At 46.1% G+C, this 20,945-nt stretch overlaps 1 protein-coding gene across 2 annotated transcripts in view; it reads right to left on the minus strand.

Annotated features, from left to right (window-relative positions):
- Window positions 1–20,945, minus strand: part of Dock1 (dedicator of cytokinesis 1) — a 485,241-nt gene that overhangs the window by 31,433 nt on the left and 432,863 nt on the right. For both annotated transcript variants that reach the window (XM_041666110.1, XM_041666109.1), the window contains exons 38-43: window positions 17,388–17,507; window positions 7,493–7,582; window positions 6,672–6,776; window positions 2,370–2,511; window positions 2,168–2,246; window positions 295–379 (exon numbers count right to left, since the gene is read on the minus strand). In XM_041666110.1, the coding sequence (XP_041522044.1) occupies window positions 295–379; window positions 2,168–2,246; window positions 2,370–2,511; window positions 6,672–6,776; window positions 7,493–7,582; window positions 17,388–17,507 (621 nt within the window). The remainder of the gene's footprint in view (window positions 1–294; window positions 380–2,167; window positions 2,247–2,369; window positions 2,512–6,671; window positions 6,777–7,492; window positions 7,583–17,387; window positions 17,508–20,945) is intronic.

A 20,945-nucleotide genomic window follows, 5' to 3' on the forward strand; every position in this document is an offset into this window, starting at 1 on the left:
ATGGCTAATTTCTAAAACACTATATGTATATGTGTTACTATTTCCAAGGCCAATGTGATGGCTACAAAAAGAAGTATCAGGCAGGGTCTGGAGCCCTGATTGGTTGTCATGACCAGGGAGACAGTCAGGGAGATGACTGGGTTCAGGTTAGAGACTCATGGCATGGCTCCACAGATGTCAGTCCAGAATGTCAGTGGATGTGCTCTCCAGGTCCTTCTGTGGCTGGGAGAACAGGTGAGGCATTTTGAGTTTTGTCACAATGTTGTAGATGTTGCTGTTTTTTTTTTTAATTACCGCAAATTCATTGTCTGGGTTTTTCTCCCCTTTCCGGATGGGTCGAGAATATTCAAATCGCTGGACTTCATTCACCCGGTAAAAACTGTAGAGAAAGAACACGTAAGATTTTTAATCAGCAAGCAGCTTGTTTTTAGATGGAGTTGGGGGGGTCTGCAGGGTTGGCCTCACAATCTGGCAGCACCACATCTCAGGAAGTGTCCCCAACCTTGATCTAAAGCTATGGCCTTGGCCCACAATGACTGACTGGAGACTTTTACCTCCTCTTTGTCTGCCCGTGCCCAGGGGAGAAGAGATGCAGAGGAAGGGATGCAGGCAGGTGGACCTGGCAGAGGCTTGGGAAGGAGAGAAAAGGGGCCCGTGGATTCAACAGGTGTGCTCACTATGGCAAAAATCAGTAATGTGTTATTTTAGTGATGCGTGTGTGTGGAGAGACAGAGAGGGGAGAGAGAGAGAGAGAGAGAGAGAGAGAGAGAGAGAGAGAGAGATTCATTATGTAGTCCTGGTTGATCTGTACTTTGCTATGTAGACCAAGCTGGACTTGAAGTCACAGAGATCCACCTGCCTCTGTCCCAGCTAGCAGAGTAATGTGACAGTTAACTTTATATAAATTGAAGATATGTTATCTCTTAAAAAGAAAGATGTCATGCACTCTGGTTTCAGACTTTTGAGATAGAGATTCAGCAGATTCCAGAGTGGTGGGCAGGGCCATAAACAGCCTGTTGTCTCTCTTCCTCAGGAGATGAGCTCGTGCTTGTGAAGGGTGTGTGTGTGTGTGTGTGTGTGTGAATGTACACAGTGCCATCTGAGAGGCACTGTGAACCCTCTATTTCTGTGAACAAACTCGCTACAAACAGGCAGTTCTGCTGTTTCCATGACCGCTAGGATGAAAGGCTAAAGGGCCATGGAGCAACAGGATGCAGACCAAACAGACCAGAGGCAGAGCAGGCATCAAAGAGGCTGCAGCCCCCAGCTGGGCAGAGATCAAATAAAGAACTCTCCACATCAAAGAGCCACTGGGGAGGCTGACTCTACAGAGCTACCCAGTGCATCTGGTGCAGTTCATCCCACTGGGATAAGTGCGTTTTAAATACCACAGCATGACCCTGTCTGTGTGTTCACACATGGAGGTACACACGTGTGGAGAGGTGAACATGCACACGTGGAGGTCAGAGGACAACCCTGGGAATGGTCCTTCGGGCACCTTCCAATCTTTGTTTGAGACAAGGTCTCTCAATAGCCAGGAATTTTGCTAAATAGGCTCTATTGACCAAACAGGAAGTTTGCGGGGATTTTCCTGTCTTTGCTTCCCATCTTGCTACTGCTGGGTTAAAGCCTGAAGCATTCTACCTGGTGGCTTTTGTTTTCCGTTTTTTTAAGTGTGAGTCTGGGGTATTGAACTGGGTCTTCAGGCTGGCAAGGCAGGTGCTTTACCAATGCAATGATCCATTCCTCTAACCCTAGGACCAGAGGTTTTCACTTTGCATCTCATGGGGAGCAAATACTGTGATCTCTGTTCATAAAAGGCAGCGAGCCCACATCTGCAGAGAATAGGGTCAGGGAGGGGTTTGCACACTATTGGGGAGTCTACTCTGAACGTGTGATCTCTAAGGAGAACAAAGGCTACCTTTTCTCTTCCAGGATTCATCTTCCTAAACACTGGGGAAGGAATCCTCTGTGCACCCCTCTAGTTACTTTCCTTCCCTTTTGTGGGTACCAGAAATCATTACTTTCCCTTGTTCTTAGGAGAGGGTAGAAAAAAATCATCTGAAGTTCTTCAAAGGTTAAAGTTCACATGTTAAAAAGGTAGAGCCATAAGCAAGAGATCCATTGTTAGCATCTTGCCTATTGGTAAGAAAGATGGCATGGTTACCTTACAATCTGTTCAGACACTGGCCGGTGAAATTTCGGGGGCAAATCTAGCTTGGGCTTCACTGTGAAGCACTGGATATCTGAGGGCGGAGAGTTAAGGAGCACGTGACAGCACACACGACAACCAGAAGAAGCCCTGCCATCCGAAAGCACAGTACATCAACTGTTCCCAGGAACGGCCCTCCTGCTGTCTTAAAGGATACACTGGCCGGGAGAAGTCTTGATGTCATCGCCTGGTGGAGATGTTGTCTTCATTTTCTCCGCATTGGGAAACTGAGTTAGTAGCCGGGCTTCAAAATCTTCCCGTCGCTCGTATTCTTTTCCTCGGTAAATGAATACTTTCCCCTGGAAACAACGACTTCTGTTAAACACCACCACAGGTGAGGGACCAAGAAAAGCTCACACACAGGGGTGCGATATTCAAAACGTCTTTGGTAGTTTTGATTTCCCCTTTTGAAGTCTGCATTGAAGAATAACCTGCAGCTGCATTCTCTAATCAAGGGTACCCAAATACATATGGCTGAGCACTCCCCCACGAGCTTCGTTCTTAGCGATAACAACCAATTAAAAAACTATGGAGGAGGCCAACAAGATGGCTCACTAGGTAGAGGCACTTGTAGCCAAGCCTGGGAACCTAAGCTCGATCCCTGGGACCCACATGGTGCAAGGAGAAATGCCTCCCACGAGTGATTATTGAAAGCTGAATCCGCCCACAGAACTGTGACCATTCTAGGGGTCATTTAACCTCTCCTTTCTTTTCTCCTCCTTCTCCTCTTCTTCCTCTCTCTCTCTCTCTCTCTCTCTCTCTCTCTCTCTCTCTCTCTCTCCAGGGTCTCTCTATCATGTGTCTCTGGTTGTTCTGGAACTCACTACGTAGAACAGACTGACCTCAAACTCATAGAGAGCCACCTGCCTCTGCCTTCAAAACCCTGGGATTAAAGGCGTGTGCCTCCAAACCTGTCAGCCTCAACTTTCATTTCCAAGGAAGCAATAAGGATTCTTATGGGGGGGGGGGTCTTCCACCTCAGCCAACCTGGATAACTAGCTATAAAGTAACCCAGACCCTCCCCGAGCTTCTGTGTCCTACTCTCTCCGTCTTCCCCAGTAACCTCCCCAGAAGTTGCTATCTTGTCAAGAGAGCTGTTGGTCCTGCTTTTATTTTGTTGTGAAAAAAAGCATCAACTCTGGTCATATATTTGGGACTTATCATCTTGTGGGAATACCCATGTACATGTAAAACTAATTAATTTTTAAGCTTCTCTCATATGAATTGCGTTTCAATTGCGTTCCCAGGCCCAGTAAAGAACCTCCATGAGAATCTAGTGGCCAGCAGCAGCTGCCTCCCCCTGTAGCTCTCATTAAGTCATCTTTCTCCTGCTCCAAAGAATCCAGCTCTGCAGGGGAACAAGGGGTCCTCAGAGTGGTACTGGACTCCTGGGTGTCATATGGAGAGCAGCAGAGATGGCAGAAAAAGGAACCAGATCAAATGGGAAGACTCTGAGCTCCCGGCCTCCCTGAAACCTGGAGGCTAGACTTCTGGCCAGCAGGAGGAGCTCTGTATGAGCCCTTACTCAACAATGATAAAGTCTACACAACCCTTAGGACTGATTTTTGTCATTTCTAAGTAACATTCTCCAATCTAGGTTTCGCTGGAAGCGGTTCCCAAAGCCAGTTAAATCTGGTGTGGGCTTAGGTGGATGGGCACTCCGCCTTACACGGGCTACACTGTGGGGGCCTTCTCTATGTAGGTTCGAGGCAGTCACTCTACATACATCTGGAAGGAAGAGTGTTGAGACATATAACAGATCTCTTCAAGATCTAAGATATAAGATATAAGAGGTGTGTGGATGTCTGCGGAGTCACAACCAGGTGTCAGCGGTGAGAACACAACACTGCTGCTGTCATTTGAAGGCTGCTGCCTCTTCCACCTGCCTAGTCCTCTTCTTGGTTGCTTCTGTCTAATCAGAAGCTTCTCTGCATCCGCTAGCCGTGCTAGTGCACCCCTGGCTTATTAGTGGCTGTCCACGGACAGGCATAGGTTGTTGGCAGTGAGAAGGAGGAAGACAGAGGAAGAGGGAACAGAAAGAGACAGGTATAGCATTTTGCTACACATTCTTAGACCTGTGTTGACTAAGTCGTAAACCAAAACTTAACTAATTAACGTGTTTTCACAGAGATAAGGGGGGACTCCTAGGTCATGCAATTAACTACCCCTGCTGTGGCCAGAATACCCTTGTCTCCCTTCTACCCTTTACACACTGAACTAGAGTCCCCAAGGCAAGGGTAACTGAGTGGGTATGGGCATTGGGAATGAACTGGATCCACAAAGGTCTCCAGAAGTTTTTTCTCTCCCATCCTACAGGGCCTCATCAGACAGGGAATCTTCTGACCCCTTGAGCCTGGACTTCCCAGCTCCAGGTCTGTGAGCAATGCATTTTGTTAGTCATCCTGTCTGTTATAACAGTCCAAACAGGTCTGAATAATCCCCCTTTCAAATCCCAATTTACTGGGCACTTTAACAAATTACTAAGGAAGTAACAGTTTAAGGTTTGGATCCCCCACCACCACTACCCCGCTTTGTACTTAGGTATGGCTTGATGTATCATTATGGAAGAAACAAATGCCCTATTTTTTCTCTGGTAGAAAAATGTCAAGCAGAAAGCAAAGTAATATGTAGTCTTAATTAGAAATATAAATACAGAGTCTGTGCCTCCTGTGAGGCCCTGGGAAGCCAAACATCTCAGGAAGGCACAGATTTACTAGAAAGCAGGCCACTCAGAAAGTAGGATGCATTTATTAAGCTTTACCCTCGAAGAAGGCACAATAATAAAAATACATAAAGGCTTTAATAGAAAAACACTAGAGTTATAGATGAAAACACTAATAGTATTTTCCAGAAACGTCCATTACTTTGCATTCTGCAGTCGTCCCTCCAACCAGGAACACAGGGCGGGGGAGAACATACATACAGCCAAAGATATTTATTCCTTGTGAGAATTATAAATATTAATAAGAATGCAAAAAAGCAATGAGCTCGATTTATGGGGAAAAACAGTGCCAAGGGGATGGCAAGATAGCTCAGCGTCTGCTCTCCCGGCAGCGTGAAGTTGCTAAACATTCCGCCCACTTTTTGGTAACTGGTAATGTCATTGTCAGACTGACCCCTGCCAGGCGATCTGTGAAGCGTAATGAATATATTGCTACAGCCAGGCAGATTCATTCAGGTGTGTCGGGAAAGTCAGCTCAGCATTAATCAAGCATGTTAAACTCTTTATTCTTACTTCACATTTTGTCCTTTGATGGTGGAAGTGACCCAGGATGGTCCCTGGAGCCTGCAGGACCAGTGCTCTAGACTGGATTGCAGCAAGCCTCCCTGGGGGCATTCGTTACACACTCGGGCAGGCTGCTGCTTTGCTGATGGAGTTAGAGGTAACTATATTCATGGTTGGTGGCCGCCGTATCGCAGGGGGATTCTGTTCCTAGACTCTAACACTCTATGAGCATGGGTGTGCCTGGTCCTCTTCTGAGAAGAGGAAAGGCAGAGATGCAGTCATAAGCCAGGCACAAAGTAAGCAAGATGAGAATGCTTTACTGAGAAAAGGTACCAGGGCACATGGCTAAACAGAGACACAAATTATGGGTTAATTTAAGGTGTCAGAGCTAGTTAGTAATATGCCTGAGCAACAGGCCAAACAGTTTATAATTAATATAAGCCTCTGTGTGTTTCTTTGCGACTGAACGGCTGTGGGACCAGGAGGGACAGAAACTTCTGTCAACACATAACTGCTGTGCCATCTTTCCAGACCCTAAGTTCTAGTTGTGGAAGTTGAGGAAATTCTGGAACAAGACGGTGGTGATGGTTTCTGTGAATGTGTGCTTATGCCACCAAAATGCACAACTAAAATGGCCAAACAGTAAATTATATTATGTGTGTGTTTATGTGTATGTATGTTCATGTGTGTATGTGTACATGCATACCATAGAGTACATGTGAAGGTGAGAGGAGTCTTGGGTGTTGGTCAGTGACCTGGACCTTGTTGAGGTGGGGGTCCCTTTGTTGTTTGCTGCTGAATATACCAAACTAACTAGTTGTGAGCTTCCAGAGGGTCTCCGATCTCCATCTCTTATCTTTTGGTAGGAGTGCTGGCATTATAGATGAGTGCCATTGAGTCTGGCTTTGTGTAGGTTCTGGGGATCTGGATTTAAGTATTCACACTTGTGGCAATTGCTTTGTCTGAGGAGCCATCTCCCAAGATTGCTATGTATACTTTGACACAATTAAACACACATAAATCTCTGAGGAGAATTCTCTCATGAATTAAAAAAAAATCACACAAAAAGTATATATGCAACCAGAGTTCTCATATAATTAAAGAAAATATTCTTGGTCTCTCTCTGGCACCCTAGAGTCAGCAAATGACTTTGCTGGATGAGACACCAAGACTGAAAGGGGTCTCTCTGTTGAGTGAGTGATGCTCACTCAGAACAAGAAGACTCAGACTCACCCGGAGGAATGAAGGGAATCCTTGCCCATAGTAGCCAACAGCAAAATAGTCCGGCTTGGGTCTTATTACCTTGACAATGTTCTCATAAAACTGTGCCTGCTTTTTCTGGAAAGAAAAATGAAAACTCATTTCAGGGCTGAGCAGAGCATTGGCGCTTCCACCCTTCAGGATTCTTCTTGGGGACCTGAGGCCGGCACCTGGGAGAATCTGGTAGTTTTGACATGACTTTTCATACTGTCCAGCAAGGTACCCTAAAGCTTTGGTCACTTGTTGTGACTTGGGGGTATTTTCAATAATCCAAGAGGATGATTTTCCTGCACTTTTAGTGTTTGTTTGCTTGTTTTTAAAGGATACAGGTCAGATGCTGGGAGAATCTGAAGGACAGAATTGTTGTGCTCTAAATTACACACAAACATCCCATCATAAATGTGGTCCCCTGCACACAAAAAAGACACGGCTGGGATGATAGGATGCCCTGGCATGACAAGGTTCTAGCCACCACCTGTCTGCCTCCTCTTGTGGAAAAGGTGGGGACTTTAAACCAGTTGAAACTCTCAGAGACTCTGAACCATCAGGACCCTTGCACCTAGGATGTCAGCACTTGTTATGCATCTCAATGGGCGCTTTAACACCATGGCCTACTTGAGAATAAAAAGCAAATGCTCATGGGCTCCAATCACCCCACAGATAAAGGAGAACTATTTCCCAAGATAACAAAGAGGGAGCAGGTCAAAGCCCAGAGAATATCCGCTGTGGATTGGATGCGAAGACTGAAATGAGAAAATCTAGGGAAAAAAAACATAACCAAAGCGAAGGCCTACCAGCAATTCACTCAGCTGTTCATAATCAAACATCTCCGTTTCGTACTGCTCTGCAAGTTCCTTGCCCAGGGCGATGGCCTCCTCCCACATCTGCGAGTGACAGAGATAAAACAGAGAGACCCAAGCATGAATCATGCATCCAGCCGAACAGCGGCATCATTATTCACAATGAAACCTCCAGAAATTCGCTAGATTAACAGACACTGCGGGGGATCATGCAGGAAGCAGACAAGTGTTTTCTGGAGGTTCTGGGCTTTAGCTCAGGACCGGCGGTCTTGACTAATGCACTCGACCCCGGGGCTCATCCATCACACCAGTTCTCCCCACAGCATGGCGGACTGCTGCCCATCATCACCTGTCCTTGCTCTCCTGCTGCCAGTAATGGCCGCCAAGGACCATCTGTCAGGGCAGCCTTGGAGCCCAGGGAAGAGACACCGGAGGGTGAAGACACATTGCTAGGAACATCTACTACGTGGCCACTTCCCAAATGTTCCCACTGCATAGCTGTCATGTTCCAGAAAGCATGCTGCCAGGAATGCCCATCCAAAGCTTCAGAATGCTTGCTTTTTGCAGATGGCAATCCTGCCAGTATTTGAAAAGGGACTTCCTATGGCAAATAGTTTGAGGTGCTTCTCCAAGTAACTTACTTTTAAAAGCACATATAAACTTTTACTTATTTTACTTTTTATTGTGTGTGTACACATGTGCATGCGTGCATACACGCGCGCACACACACACACACACACACACACACACACACACCATGAATACCAGTGCCCTCTGAGGGTGATGAAGCCCCCTAAAGCTGGAGTTATAAGATGTTGTGAGGTGCGCAGTGTGGGTGCTGGGAACTGAACTTGGAAGAGCCATCTCTTCAGCCCCTTATCATCACCATGACAGCATTTATTTTTCAAAATGTGGATAAACTTTGGACACACAGTAGTTATTTCCCATGGGAAAGGCAAACTAGGTGGATTGAGAAGCATGGTGGCATTCGCATATGGAAGCTCCCCCAAGATGCCTCCCAATTGCTGCCAACTCTCCTCCTTTGGGCTTCAGTGACCCAGAACTTTCTCTGGCATATTAAAACTGGAACATGCTTGCCTTCCCACCCTGATGGTATTCCCCCAAGAGCAAGGGCTGGGTGTCACTCATATGAAACCTGAGGACGATTACCACCTGCTTCTCAAGGCTCAATACACAGAACTGAATGCTGACAGGAAACGGCAAAGTTCAGGCAGTTCTCACCAAAATGCAATCTTCACCTCAAATGTCTACATTTCCACAGCGCTGTTGTTCCCAAGAGTTCACAGCCCTACTCCTCATTGGAGATGCTCATTCCTGCCCACTGGGGCAACCCCTCCTTGACAAGGGCATAGCTCAGTGGGTCTTAACCCCTTTAGGGATCACATACCAGACATCTTGCATATCAGATATTTACATTATGAGTCATAACAGTAGCAAAATTACAGTTATGAAGTAGCAACAAATTAATTTTATGGTTGGGGTCACCACAATATGAAGAACTGCATTAAAGGATCACAGAATTAGGAAGGTCGAGAACCACTGGCGTAGATGATCATGGTGGGAGCGAAATAAAAGTGGGGCCTTTTAACAGCATCTAGATGATGCTGTCCATGATGTACAGCCAGTCAGCCGTGCTCCCTGGTTCAAGCTCTCCAACCACCTGGTAGGGGAGTATCATTTCCAGGCTGCAGACAGAGAAGCTGTAGATCAGAGAGGGAAGGAGCTTGCTCAAGGTAACACAGCAGATGCATGGTAGACCTGCATTCTCCAGCACTTCCAGGGCTGTGGCTCAGCACACTCCTGGCACAGAGCCCGGCATACTGTCTGCTAGAATGGGCCCACCACAGGCTTTGGGTATTATCGACTCATTCAACTAACTGAAGGGCACTTCTATACTTACATTCCTCAGAGACACTCTTTTTGTACCCATTATTTTATAAACTGTCCCCTTTGCTCCACTGGGGGTTTTGAGACAGCATCTCATAGGGTCCCAGGCTAGCCTCCAATTCACCATATAGCTCAGGATGACGTTGAACTCTTGAGTCTTCGGCCTCCACCTTCCAAGTGCAGTGGATGGTAGGAGTAGGCATTTATGCCCAATACCACTTGGTATTCTTGATGAATAAAAAAAGATGTGGCTCAGAATCCATGGTTGTAGTTTGAATAGTTTGAAAAGCAAAGTCTAAGTGTGTGGCTTGTGAGTTTCAGATACAGGGAGACCTGCCTGAAGCAGGGTCTAGAAGGGGACAGGGACGCAGCGTCAAGGGTCCGCACTTCGTGCCTGTTCCCTTTGGTCCATGCTATCTCATATTCTCTGTGTACCCACGTCTCCCTCTTTAGACTTCCAACATCCTCTTCTGGAGCCTGAGCTCACATTCCCCACAGAGCACCCTCCCCTGTAATGTTTCTTCTAGGCACCAGTGACCCCTACCTCCCTTAGCATATTTCCACTTCAAAGACAACACTCCCTTTCCCCGTAGGTCTCCTTCTGCAAGCTAATACACCTTCTCTGAGCTGCTCAGAGTTTTCAGACTTCTAATTCATTCCCGACCAAAAGCTTAATCTGTCTTGATCCTAAATGACAGATGAGGTGCTTTAGATACATAGCCAAGTAATTGTTTTTAAAAGAAATATAGGTCTCGAGTAAATATCTTATCCTGCTCACCCTGAGGTCTCGCGGCTGTGTTTTCGATCAGATTTTCTATAAATACACAACCCCTTTCCATGCCCCTCCACTTGTGTTAAAGGATTCCACACTAGGCAGATTTCCATCTATCTTTAATTGGACCAGGGCTCTACAGGGAGTGTGGGCAGTTCAGACTTCCAACGCGAATGCCTAGGAAAATATGTCAGCGTCACAGAGGAAGCAGATTCAATATGATCTAGATTTAGATTGTCTAAGCACAAGAATCACTTTGCCCTTTGGTGACTGAACCCGGGCTCAGCTCCATTCTTACAAGAGCTACAGGCTTAGCAGGCTTGAACAGCTCCAAATGAAAATGCCCGGGTTCGCAGACAACTTCATTTTCTGATCTAAGGTCTGTAATCCAGTTCACGGCATCTAGGGAATTGTTAGCTACTGCCTGGAGGGGCTCTTTGGCCTCTGTGCTCTTCACACTGGACAGGTTCTTTCCTCTTCCTGAGATGGTAATCGTTACTGTGTTCCTGGACCTTGGTTTCAGAATCTCTCATTTCTTCAAGCCCCGCCCGCAGAAATCTCTCTTTTTTGATGAAACACCTTCCTCATTGCCATGACAGTGGCAGCAGAGGGGGCTGGGGAGACGGTGTCAGAAGGAAAGTGGGTGGCAGCCACAGAAGATGACCTGCGTTCAATTCCCAGAACCCACACATAAAGTCAAGCATGGGACTTGAAAGACAGCTCAGCAGGTAAGAGCACTTGATGTGCAAGCAGGAGGAGCTGGGTTCAAATCCCCAGCATTCATGTAGAAGAGCATGGCATGGTCTCACACAACTGAAACGCCGGCTCTGTGAGGGGACAGAGACTGGACAGAGACAGGCTTTGATGACGGCCATCTAGCTTTAAGTTACTTGGGCGATCTTGTCTCATGGGAATAAGGGGGAAAGCAACAGAATGAAACCTCACACACACCCACAAGTGCTGGCAGAGAATATAACAGGCATTGACTTCTCATGGGCAGGCATGAAGTGGCTGACGAGGAGGCAGACCCTCCAGGGTGGTGGAGCAGCAGCAGATGGAGAGACAAGTGTCACCGGAGATAGAAGGCCCTTCATCCTTCACATGGCTGACTCACCAGGACTCCCACGGGTGACTCTGGTTTCGTGCACTCACCAGCTGTGCCCAGCTCACTAGCAAAGAAGTTTTATGTGAAGCTTGACTTTCGGTCATTTTTCTACCGCTCATCCGTTTTCCCTGGCAGTTACTGGGAAGAGTCACACTCAATTACCTCCTGAATTTCCAGAGTCCCATACACCTTTCTGGTGTTTAATGGATGAGGATCAACGGCATGGAAGAGGCCACAGTTTTGCTTGAGGTCCCTCTGCAACAGAGGGACCAAGTGGCCCAGGACCAGCAGGAGGCCTTCATGCTCAGTGAGCATCTATCTAGTCCCCAAAGCTGAACAAGGGACCATTTGTAAGCGTGAAATAGATCTACCCATGTCCAGCTGTGCACCAAACTCAAGAAAGGCTTTGCTATTTATTCAATCTTAGGGGAGTTTAATGCTAGCCATGGATCCCTTGAGTCTAACTCTTTGTCTGGGTACAACAGGGTGCAAAGTGGCCTGGGGCACACAGTAGGCTGGCTAGTGGAAAAACTTCCCTGCATTCCTACAGGTTAAAGCACAGTAGCATTGTTCTTGGCCCTAATGCTTTAACAAAAAAGCGTTCCCTTTAATAGCATCAAATCACAAAGAACCCAAGCGACCTGAACACTCAACACGGGTTTGGTCTGATGAGACAAACTCTGGCTCACCCTGAGAGCCTGCAAAGCCTGGGCATGAACTCATGGCAGGGTTCCACAAGGCTTACCCACGGCCTTCAAAGAGGGGACGTCACAGGATGTGAAAGCATCAGCCTACTTAGAAATAATATCAGACCATCTCACCAAAAATGGAAACGTATCTCCAAACTCCTATTTACAGCTCACAAGACAAGGCAGGCTGCATGTGCTTTCTCTCCTCCCTCTCCAAGGATGGCACAAGGTAAAGTGTGAACTTCATCAACGAGAAACAGACCTCCAGTTGGAAATAGCCACAGTCTCCACACATCATCCGGGCCATAGGGTATGTATTATCTTTGTTAATGGCCGATGGGGGTCTGGCCTTCAGAGACTCAGAGTCACAGCCTCCTGGGCTAGGAGTGGCACCCATCCTCTAAATTCTCCCAATAGCGTGGCTGCTATTTTCAACTCTTGTCTTCCACAGAGAAGCCTGGTAATTTTCAGTGAAGTACTCGGATCAAGGGCTTTATTGAAAATTACTAGGCCTCAGCCAAACACAATAAGACAGACAATTTGGAGCAGCTCAGAAAAGAGCACTCGCCTCCCCAATAAAGCTGAACAGAGAGGGTTTTGCGGGGAGAAGCCCAGGTGGGTGAACACGGAGCAGGAAAGGAGTCTGCAGTAATTGTTGGGCCAAGGAAGGAAGAAATGTTGGAGAACAAAAACTAGAGTGAATGGAAATGACATTTTGTGGAGAGAAAGGAAGAGATTAAGATGCCAAGAGCTAGGCTGAAAGTCATTCAAAACTGTAAAGAACGGAAGAAAAGCAAAACTAGGGTAGCAATTTTGTTTGGGAGAAACACCGGAAGCTAGAAGGTCATAATTTACTGGCCAGAGCGCCCAATATAAAAGGGTGAAAACTCCTACTGACCTTGCTGGTGTCATGGTGTAAGGCAGAGAGGGAAGCTTTTTCTGACTCCACTCTCAGCCTAGCCTGACGGCCAAAGCTTCCCCGCACACAGGATGCAGCTATGGACCCGAGAATGGGGCCTTCCTCTTGGCCAACCAGCAACACACTGGTACAAGTCACACTGCCTGGGATGGTCCAGGTCCACCTTCCCCTGGGTTATTACCCAAAGCCCCAACAGTGCATAGCTCAAGGGTTTACTCCACGTTCATATAGTAAGCACAGAGTGAAGATTTCCTTAAGTGCAAGGAAAACCAGACCAAAGGAGACAAACTATATCCATGGGGCTGTGCTTCAACCATGGTTTGGTGAGACTGAGGTGTCATTTAGCTTCAATCTTATCAACCTATAAAAATAATTTTAAAATATTTTTGTGATATTTTATCTCTTTTATTTATGCACACATATGCACACAAATGAATAAGTGTAATAAAAATTTTAAACGCATTTCTAAGGGCAAGATCAAACAAAGCTGAGGTTTAAATGGTTATATGCATGCATGCGCACATGCTCAGACATGAGCATGGCTGGGCCTGGCTATGAGTGCAGATGGCAAATCTCATCTGGGTCAGGTCCTCCTGCCTGCTTGTCTGCTCGCCCACCCAACAAGCTGCTGCCATCACTCAGACTGAAGGTGGCTGCTTTTATCAGACAAATAGGACTCTGTGTAGAAATGGCCAGCCCTTCTCTTGTAAGAATCCACCTTTGTCCCATTAGCATCCTCTTCTGTGAGGGAATGTGGGGCTGGGGGCTGGGACAAATCTAGTCCAAGACTCAGGATGGAGAAGAGTGCTAACAGCACGCATGGCTAGGACACTCATGGGGGACTGAAGGGGCAGTGTAGTGATATTTCATTGGTATTTTAATAAATAAAGCTCGCCTGGAGTTCAGAGAGTAAAAGAGCCACACGAGTTTGCCACAGAAACTGGGCAGTAGTGGTGCATGCCTTAATCCCAGCGCTAGAGAGGAATATATAAGACAGGAGGAGACGGCTCTCAGTCTCATTCTGAGATTCCTGGAGGCAGGATCGCCATTTCAGACTGAGGTAGAGGTAAGAGCCAGTGGCTGGCTGTTTTGCTTTTCCGACCTTCAGGTTTAACCCCAATTTCTGTCTCTAGGTTTTTATTCATTGTGCTACAGGGCAGAGCTGATTCTGACAGGGTGTCAGGTATGGGGAAGAAGGGTTATGCATTTGAGGCCTCCCTGAGACTCAGCGATTGGCTCGAGAAGCGAGGTCATGCAATTGTATGAATGTCATGGCACACCGAAGTGATGGAGCCTTTTCAATCCCAAGGTGTTCACTGCCCCAGCAGTGGCCAGAGGAGACTCAGCTGAGACAAGTGACTGTGTTGACACTCTGGAGTACTGGGGGATAATGACAACTCTATACTTTCTATCCAGTTTTGCAGCAAATTTAAACTATTTCAAAAACACACCCAGGACAGTGACATAGCTCTGGGGGTAGAGGCCCTTGCTGTCAAACTTAGGGGCAAGAGTTTGACCCTGGGACTCATGTGGTGGTAGGGGAGAGCCACTCCTACACGTTGTCCTCTGGCATCCAAAGGCTGATGGGCAGGTTGGCCTGTGCACATGTCTGTGAGGGATTGCTTTCACTGGTGTGGGAAGCCCAACCTAAATCAGTCAGATCAGATAAAGGCACATGGAAGAAAGAAAGCTTTGCCAGTTTTGCTCCATTGACCTTCAGTTTCACTGGTAAGGTCATCTACCCTGCTGTTGTTGTTGCTGCTGCTGCTAATTCCTTCCCTGATATTAGAACCAACTTCTCTAGGCTTCTGATGTGGGCTGAAGAGCAGCGGTTATTCGGGTATCCAGCTTCATTTGCTGAGCAACTACTGGGCTCTTGGCCTCTTTGGTGTGAGAATGGCATGACCAGCCACCCTATGCTGCTGCTGAGCCTTCCCTGCCATGGTCGACTGTATTCTTTCTTAAGCTATAATACAAAATAAACCCTCTTTTAAGTTGCCACTTTCTAAGTACTCATTCAGAGCAGGGAGCGAAGTAACCACTTCAATGCCCAAGTCAGAGCCTAGTGGAACCAGGAGGCAGGAATTAAGAGGAGTGAGTGGTGGCTGGTGACAGGAGCTTCTCATTCCCTAAGGTAGACAAGAATGCAGCTCTCCAGGAGACAATGCAACTGGCCTTTACAAGTCCAGGAAATAACAAATGATCATTGATGGGCTCTGGTCAGCATTGGTAAATACTCCATGGAAGGGCACAATTCTCAGTTCAAATAGTAAAATCGGGACATCCAGGAAATACCAACCCGTTCAACAAAATAACATAGCATCTCATGTGTACACATGAGTGTGAAAGTACATGTGCATATATGTGTGTGTGGAGGCCAGAGGTCAGAGTCAGGAATTGTCTTCTATTGCCTCTACCTCAGTTTGGTTTTTGAGATAGAATCTCTCACTGAACCTGGAGATCTCCCATTTTGCCTGACTGGCTGGATCCTCGTGGGACTCTCTTCCCCGGGGCTGAGATTATAGGTGTGAATTGTTCCATGCTTTTTACCTGCATGTTGGGGATGGAACTCAGGTCCCAAACACTGCACCACCCACATCATCTCCCCAGCCCTAGTATTGAGTTCCTCAGTAACCATCACAGCGGCCTGCACCAGTCTCTCCTATTTCCCAGCCTCTGCCTTTCCTTGTTCTCTGCAGGGTTAGTGCATACTCTAGCTCACTCAACTCCTCAAATTCCCCAATACTAATGACAGTTTTTCTATAATGACAGATATTGGGGTACAAGAGGAAAAAAACCCCTCTTATTCTGGTGCATGTTATGTTTCCTTTTCACACCCTTCTGCCATAAATTTTGTAGTTTATGCCTTTAGTCTCCTCCTGCATCTTCTTGATCCATGGTCATCCTGTGTAGCTCAGGTTCAAGCTCAGGATCCCCTAGCCCCTACCTACCAGGTACCAATACAACAGGCATGTACCAAGTCCAGCCCATTTTCTGCTTCTCTTTTTTGAAACATTTTTACTGATTTGTTTATTATTTTATGTGCTTTGGTATTTTACTTGCATGTATGAAGGTGTCAAATTCCCTAGACTTGGAATTAAGGACAGTTGTGAGCTGCCAGGTAGGTGCTGGGCATTGAACCTAGGAAGAGCAGCTAGTGATACTAACTGCTGAGCAATCTCTCCAGCTCCTGACATCTTACAATTCTTTTAGACAGCTTTCAGTTTTTGAAGTACTCTAAAATGTAGAAAACATATACTTATAGGCACACATGTGGTTCTGACTGCTTGCCAGGGCCCCAAAGAACATGAGGTAAACTTTGGTTTCTCATCAGGGCTGGGTGGAGGTGTTCTGTGACCATGTATGTGACATTAACTGTTCTACTTGTGACATCAGAACACATGAAACTTATTTTAGCAATATTTAATATATGTAAAATACCACTCAATGATTAGTAAATCTAAACTAAATAAATCTAAAAAAATTAATGAAAAACTTAATGTTTGTATTTGTGTACCAGGCCTGCTATAACAGAACCCCGACTTTTTGCTACATGCTTAAGGCAATAGAAATTCATTTTCTCATAGTACTAGGGACTAGAAGAAGGAATGTAGACAGAGATATACTGTGAGCACAGAGAGGACCCAGACAATGGGGTGATGGGTCAGCAAAGCAGCAAGAACCAACAACTGCCCGTCATGCTTGCCATAAGCCAGATGAATACAACATGTAGTCCTGGGAGGCCTTCAGAGAGAGTATGGATTCCAGGCTAAGAGCATGAAAAGGCAATATGCTTAAACTGTTCAAAGGATTCTCTCAAGATAGTCACAGGAAATGAAACACAAGCTTCTTTGGCATTCTGCTGGAATGACGCAGGTCAGCCCTGATGTGACTAAGAAATTCAGCGGAACCCCAGAAGGAGCTTGGGAGTCATCTTGGTTTGATGATTTTTTTTCAAATGTCAGAGTGTGTCTAGTTTTTATATGACGACACATCTAGCCACAAGGACGGTGACAAAGTATACGACGGCTGATTAAAATGATGGCAGCTTTCCCTTAGCAGAAGTCAACTGAACATATCATTTTTGCTTAAGAAAATTAATCTACAAATTGCCAAGGTGGAACAAAGCCTGTCTCGTCACAGGGTTAATTTTTCAGTGACAACAAAAAAACGTAAGACCCCAAAGGCATACGCCAGCTCCAAACACACAGATATATCCAAGCCACTCTCCCAAACCTGGTTACCCAATTAAGAGCTATTGAAATGCCAGATGTCTTCAGGCCTTTCTATCCATAGAGGATCTAAAAGAACTATTGATTTTTTTTAATAAATAAAAAGGTTTCTCATAAGTACAAGCTGGAGGAACATGCATACAATACTTTTGTATACAATATGTAACACATTTCTGGTTCTGCAAACATCATGCATTAAAAACTGAGCTTCCAGTGCAGTCGGAGGCACAGGTAAGAGACCAAGGGACAGTGTGTGTGTCTTACCTTGCCTTTGTCAAAGTAGTGGATGATTTCTTGGTAGAGCTGCTCTTTCAGCTGTCCTTGTGTTGTCGCCTGGAACCCGTCCCGCTGAGTGAGGTGGGCTGCACACACGTCCTCTGACCACTGAGGCAAAAACAAGGAGCGAACAATGCTGAGGCAGGGAAATGTTCAATAATATCACTGAGCATGAAGCTAGGCATTGAGCGTGTGTATGAGACAGTAATTCCAGGGACCCAGGGCTGCTGTCATTACACTACCAAGGCCTAGAAACACTAGGGGTACAACCTGTCTCTGGAGAGACCAAGAAAGACAGATGGGAAGGCAGAGCCAGATGTGCCCAGTAGAAAATCATTGCAAAGCATGGGTTTCCAAGCTTGCAAGCAGCTTCATGGTAGCCAGGGGTGTAATAAGCAGGTGATTGGTGATTGTCTTTAGAGGGCAACTAGAGCTCGTTCTCCTCGGTCGGAAGTCACGAAAACCTTAACAGACAACGTGAGAGGGTCACAGCTCATCCTGAAAGGAACTACATAGGCTAACAAGATCCTTAAGGAGGGAAAGGTACTTCTGCACCACTGGCTGCACCACAAGCAGGGATTGTGGAAGAGCTGGTCAGTTTCTGTTTGAATTGAAGTGGTACCAGAGTGGAGGCTAAGCCCATTTGACACGTAGACCGTGTGAACTCCGTGATATTAGTTTAACAAACCAACATTGTTGGTATGGGCTTCAGTAACAATGAGCAACAGCCTCCTGAGGTTCTTCCATGTGCCTCTGGGTCAAACATGGGTCAAGAGCCTCACCCACGGGAGCTCTAAGCCAACCAAAGACTGTGATCACACATGGGATATACATCATGGGATATAAGGACCCTGGAGAAGTTTCCATAGACATCTAAGCGGAAAAGGTATGACTTTGCATGGGATGGCCTGAGGGGACCAGAGGAAAATACAACAGGAATGGGCTTCTTGGGTGGACCTGTGAGGTGCAATGTGACCTTGTATTAAGACAGGACAGTGAGGGTTTTACAAAGAAGCAACTGACTCCCGAGTCAGAGTTTCCAAACAAATATGGGTGGCAGTGGAGGATGTCCCAGAGAGCTCAGTGCTATAGTCAAAACATGGCAGCAGCTGTGGTGGCACTTGGTAGGGGCATGACAGTCAAGGGGAGCAGGGCAAGGAGTGCGGACTTGGGTGATGCTGTGACAGAGGGCAAAGGACCATATGAACTGGCATGGGGAGTGAGGCTCCAGTGACGGCGGTAACATGACAGTGGATGCTTGTTCTCTGGCACACATCCTTTCCACAGCCCTGGGTTACCCTGAGCTGAACACTTTAAGCCTGAAGGGCGCTCGATCCCTAGGACTGCTGGGTAAAGCAGAAAGACCTTTGTATGATCCACAAGATGCTCACAATCATGGCAGACCTGCAGATCTCATCTGCAGGCAGAAATGAGAAACCCCATAAACTGAGTCACGTCACAGTTGACTGTTTGGGAAGTAGACTTGTGGATGTAAATGTAAGACTCTGGCGATTCTGACGTGTATCTAGCAAGAACCAGAAGGTTCAGGCTTATTTTATTGTTTCAGATCATAATGGCAACATATTGAATAGAGATGGGGAAGTCCCTTGTGCTTCCTACCTAAGTCTGGAAATGAATAAATTTATTGCTAAGCTGAACACTCATGTTTTTAAGCATCCTTATTTTTGATCGAAAATATAGTAAAAAAGAGGACTGCATTTAAGACGCTTTTAGTTAAGAGACACAGCAATACAGACCATGTTGTTTAGTAAAGTTGATTAACTGGCATGGATTCACATTGATACCAATAGCAAACATATTTGGAAAAAAAATCTCAAAATGTAATAGCTTAAAAATATGGAGGCAGATCATGTTGCATTTACCACTTAATTGGCAAATTTGGAGCCCAGTGGAAGAGATAATGCAATTGAGCCCATTGATCTAGGAGTGGAACAAGTTATCACACAGTCTGTGACAAACCCATCTGTACTTAATATATCCAAAGATTAAGCAAATGGTATGCTTATGCACAGATATATGTTTTACATATTATTCAGACTTGCAAAGTTTGTGTTCTAAGAGTGTGAGCAGGCTGTCAAGCCATTTTAATTTCCCTGGTGTGAACAACAAGATCTTCACATTTTGCAAAAATACCCAGTTACTGACATTTGGATTTCTAATAAATACAGACACTGGACTTTACAAAAGCAATGACTGCTTCCGGGGGCACTCCCTGAAAGCTCTGTCTTCAAAAATGATATCTCTGGGGAAAGTTTTAGATGACCACAGAAAAGAAGGGTCCTTAGGTATCCAGCCTCTAGGATTATGGAGGGGGAGCCAGAGTAAGCCAGCTCTTTGCCTTCTGCCTGCTAGGACTCTGCTCATTTCAGGCAAAGGCAAATGCTATAGATTCGTGTGTGTGTGTGTGTGTGTGTGTGTGTGTGCGCGCGCGCACGCGCATGCACACGAGCGTGAACGCAGATTTCAGGATGAGACAGAGGCTGAAGGAGTCTGTCTGAGGTTTATAAAACTATCTCCCTTGACTCCCACGACCCAACAGGCATCTCCTAATGCACATTTAAATGCAATTTTCTCCTGTGGATTTATCTCTCAGTCTACTTCTGGTGTTTGGTTGGGGGGGGGTAGCCTAGTTCTGGAAACAAGATTACTAAATTGAGCACTCTTATGGTTCTTGTTTATCTGGTGCAGAATTTTCTGATCTTTTTATAAGGATGTCATGAGAAAGATAATCAAAAGACTTGCTGAGACTCTCAAATATAAAACTTGAAGTTGCACAGCAGTTTCTCCATCTAGTCGTCTGTCTACCCACATCTACTCTGCATGCATGCGTCCATCCTTCTCCCATCCATTATCCAGCACCCATACATCCTCATAGCTTCCATCCATCCATCCATCCATCCATCCATCCATCCCTCCATTCTTCCTTTATCTTTCTCCACTTTCCTCCCCAAATCCATCCATCTACTTACGAATCCACCCACCCATCTGTCCACCCACCCAGCCTAGTTATTTTATAAGGATCTACTCGGCATTATTAACTATTCTGGAACTGGCCATGGATGAGAACACAGATACATCAGCACAAGCAAAACGCCAATGTCTCAGAGCGAGCTGAGTAACAAAGGAATCACCCAGAGTTGAAGTTCTCATGCTTCTGATCATTAGTGACACTCTTTAGAGATGCAGACAGCCAACACAGAGACTCTCAGCGTGGCCTGCTCTGCGGAAATATCTGGATATGATTCCTCCCTCTGCCACTGTGAGGAGGAGGATGACTTATCCTTCCTCCCAGCTGCTCTACCGGGGTCATTCCTTCTTATTGATGTTGTCCTCTATCCTTACTCAGTCCTGTCGGCACAAGTGAGGAACTGCACAATAGCTAACTCACTGTTGCTTCACAGTCCACGGACGGTTTGCAAAACTTGACACCTTGTTAAATCGGCATTCGGTTAGGGCGAACCTGTAATCGGAGCACCTCTTGAATATTTTTTGTTTATATCACTGACTGTAGCCAATACCCATAAA

The sequence above is a fragment of the Microtus oregoni genome, unplaced genomic scaffold (assembly GCF_018167655.1).
Source record: "Microtus oregoni isolate MIOR12 unplaced genomic scaffold, Mior012 000016F_ref0000370, whole genome shotgun sequence".
In the NCBI taxonomy this organism is placed as follows: Eukaryota; Metazoa; Chordata; class Mammalia; order Rodentia; family Cricetidae; genus Microtus; species Microtus oregoni.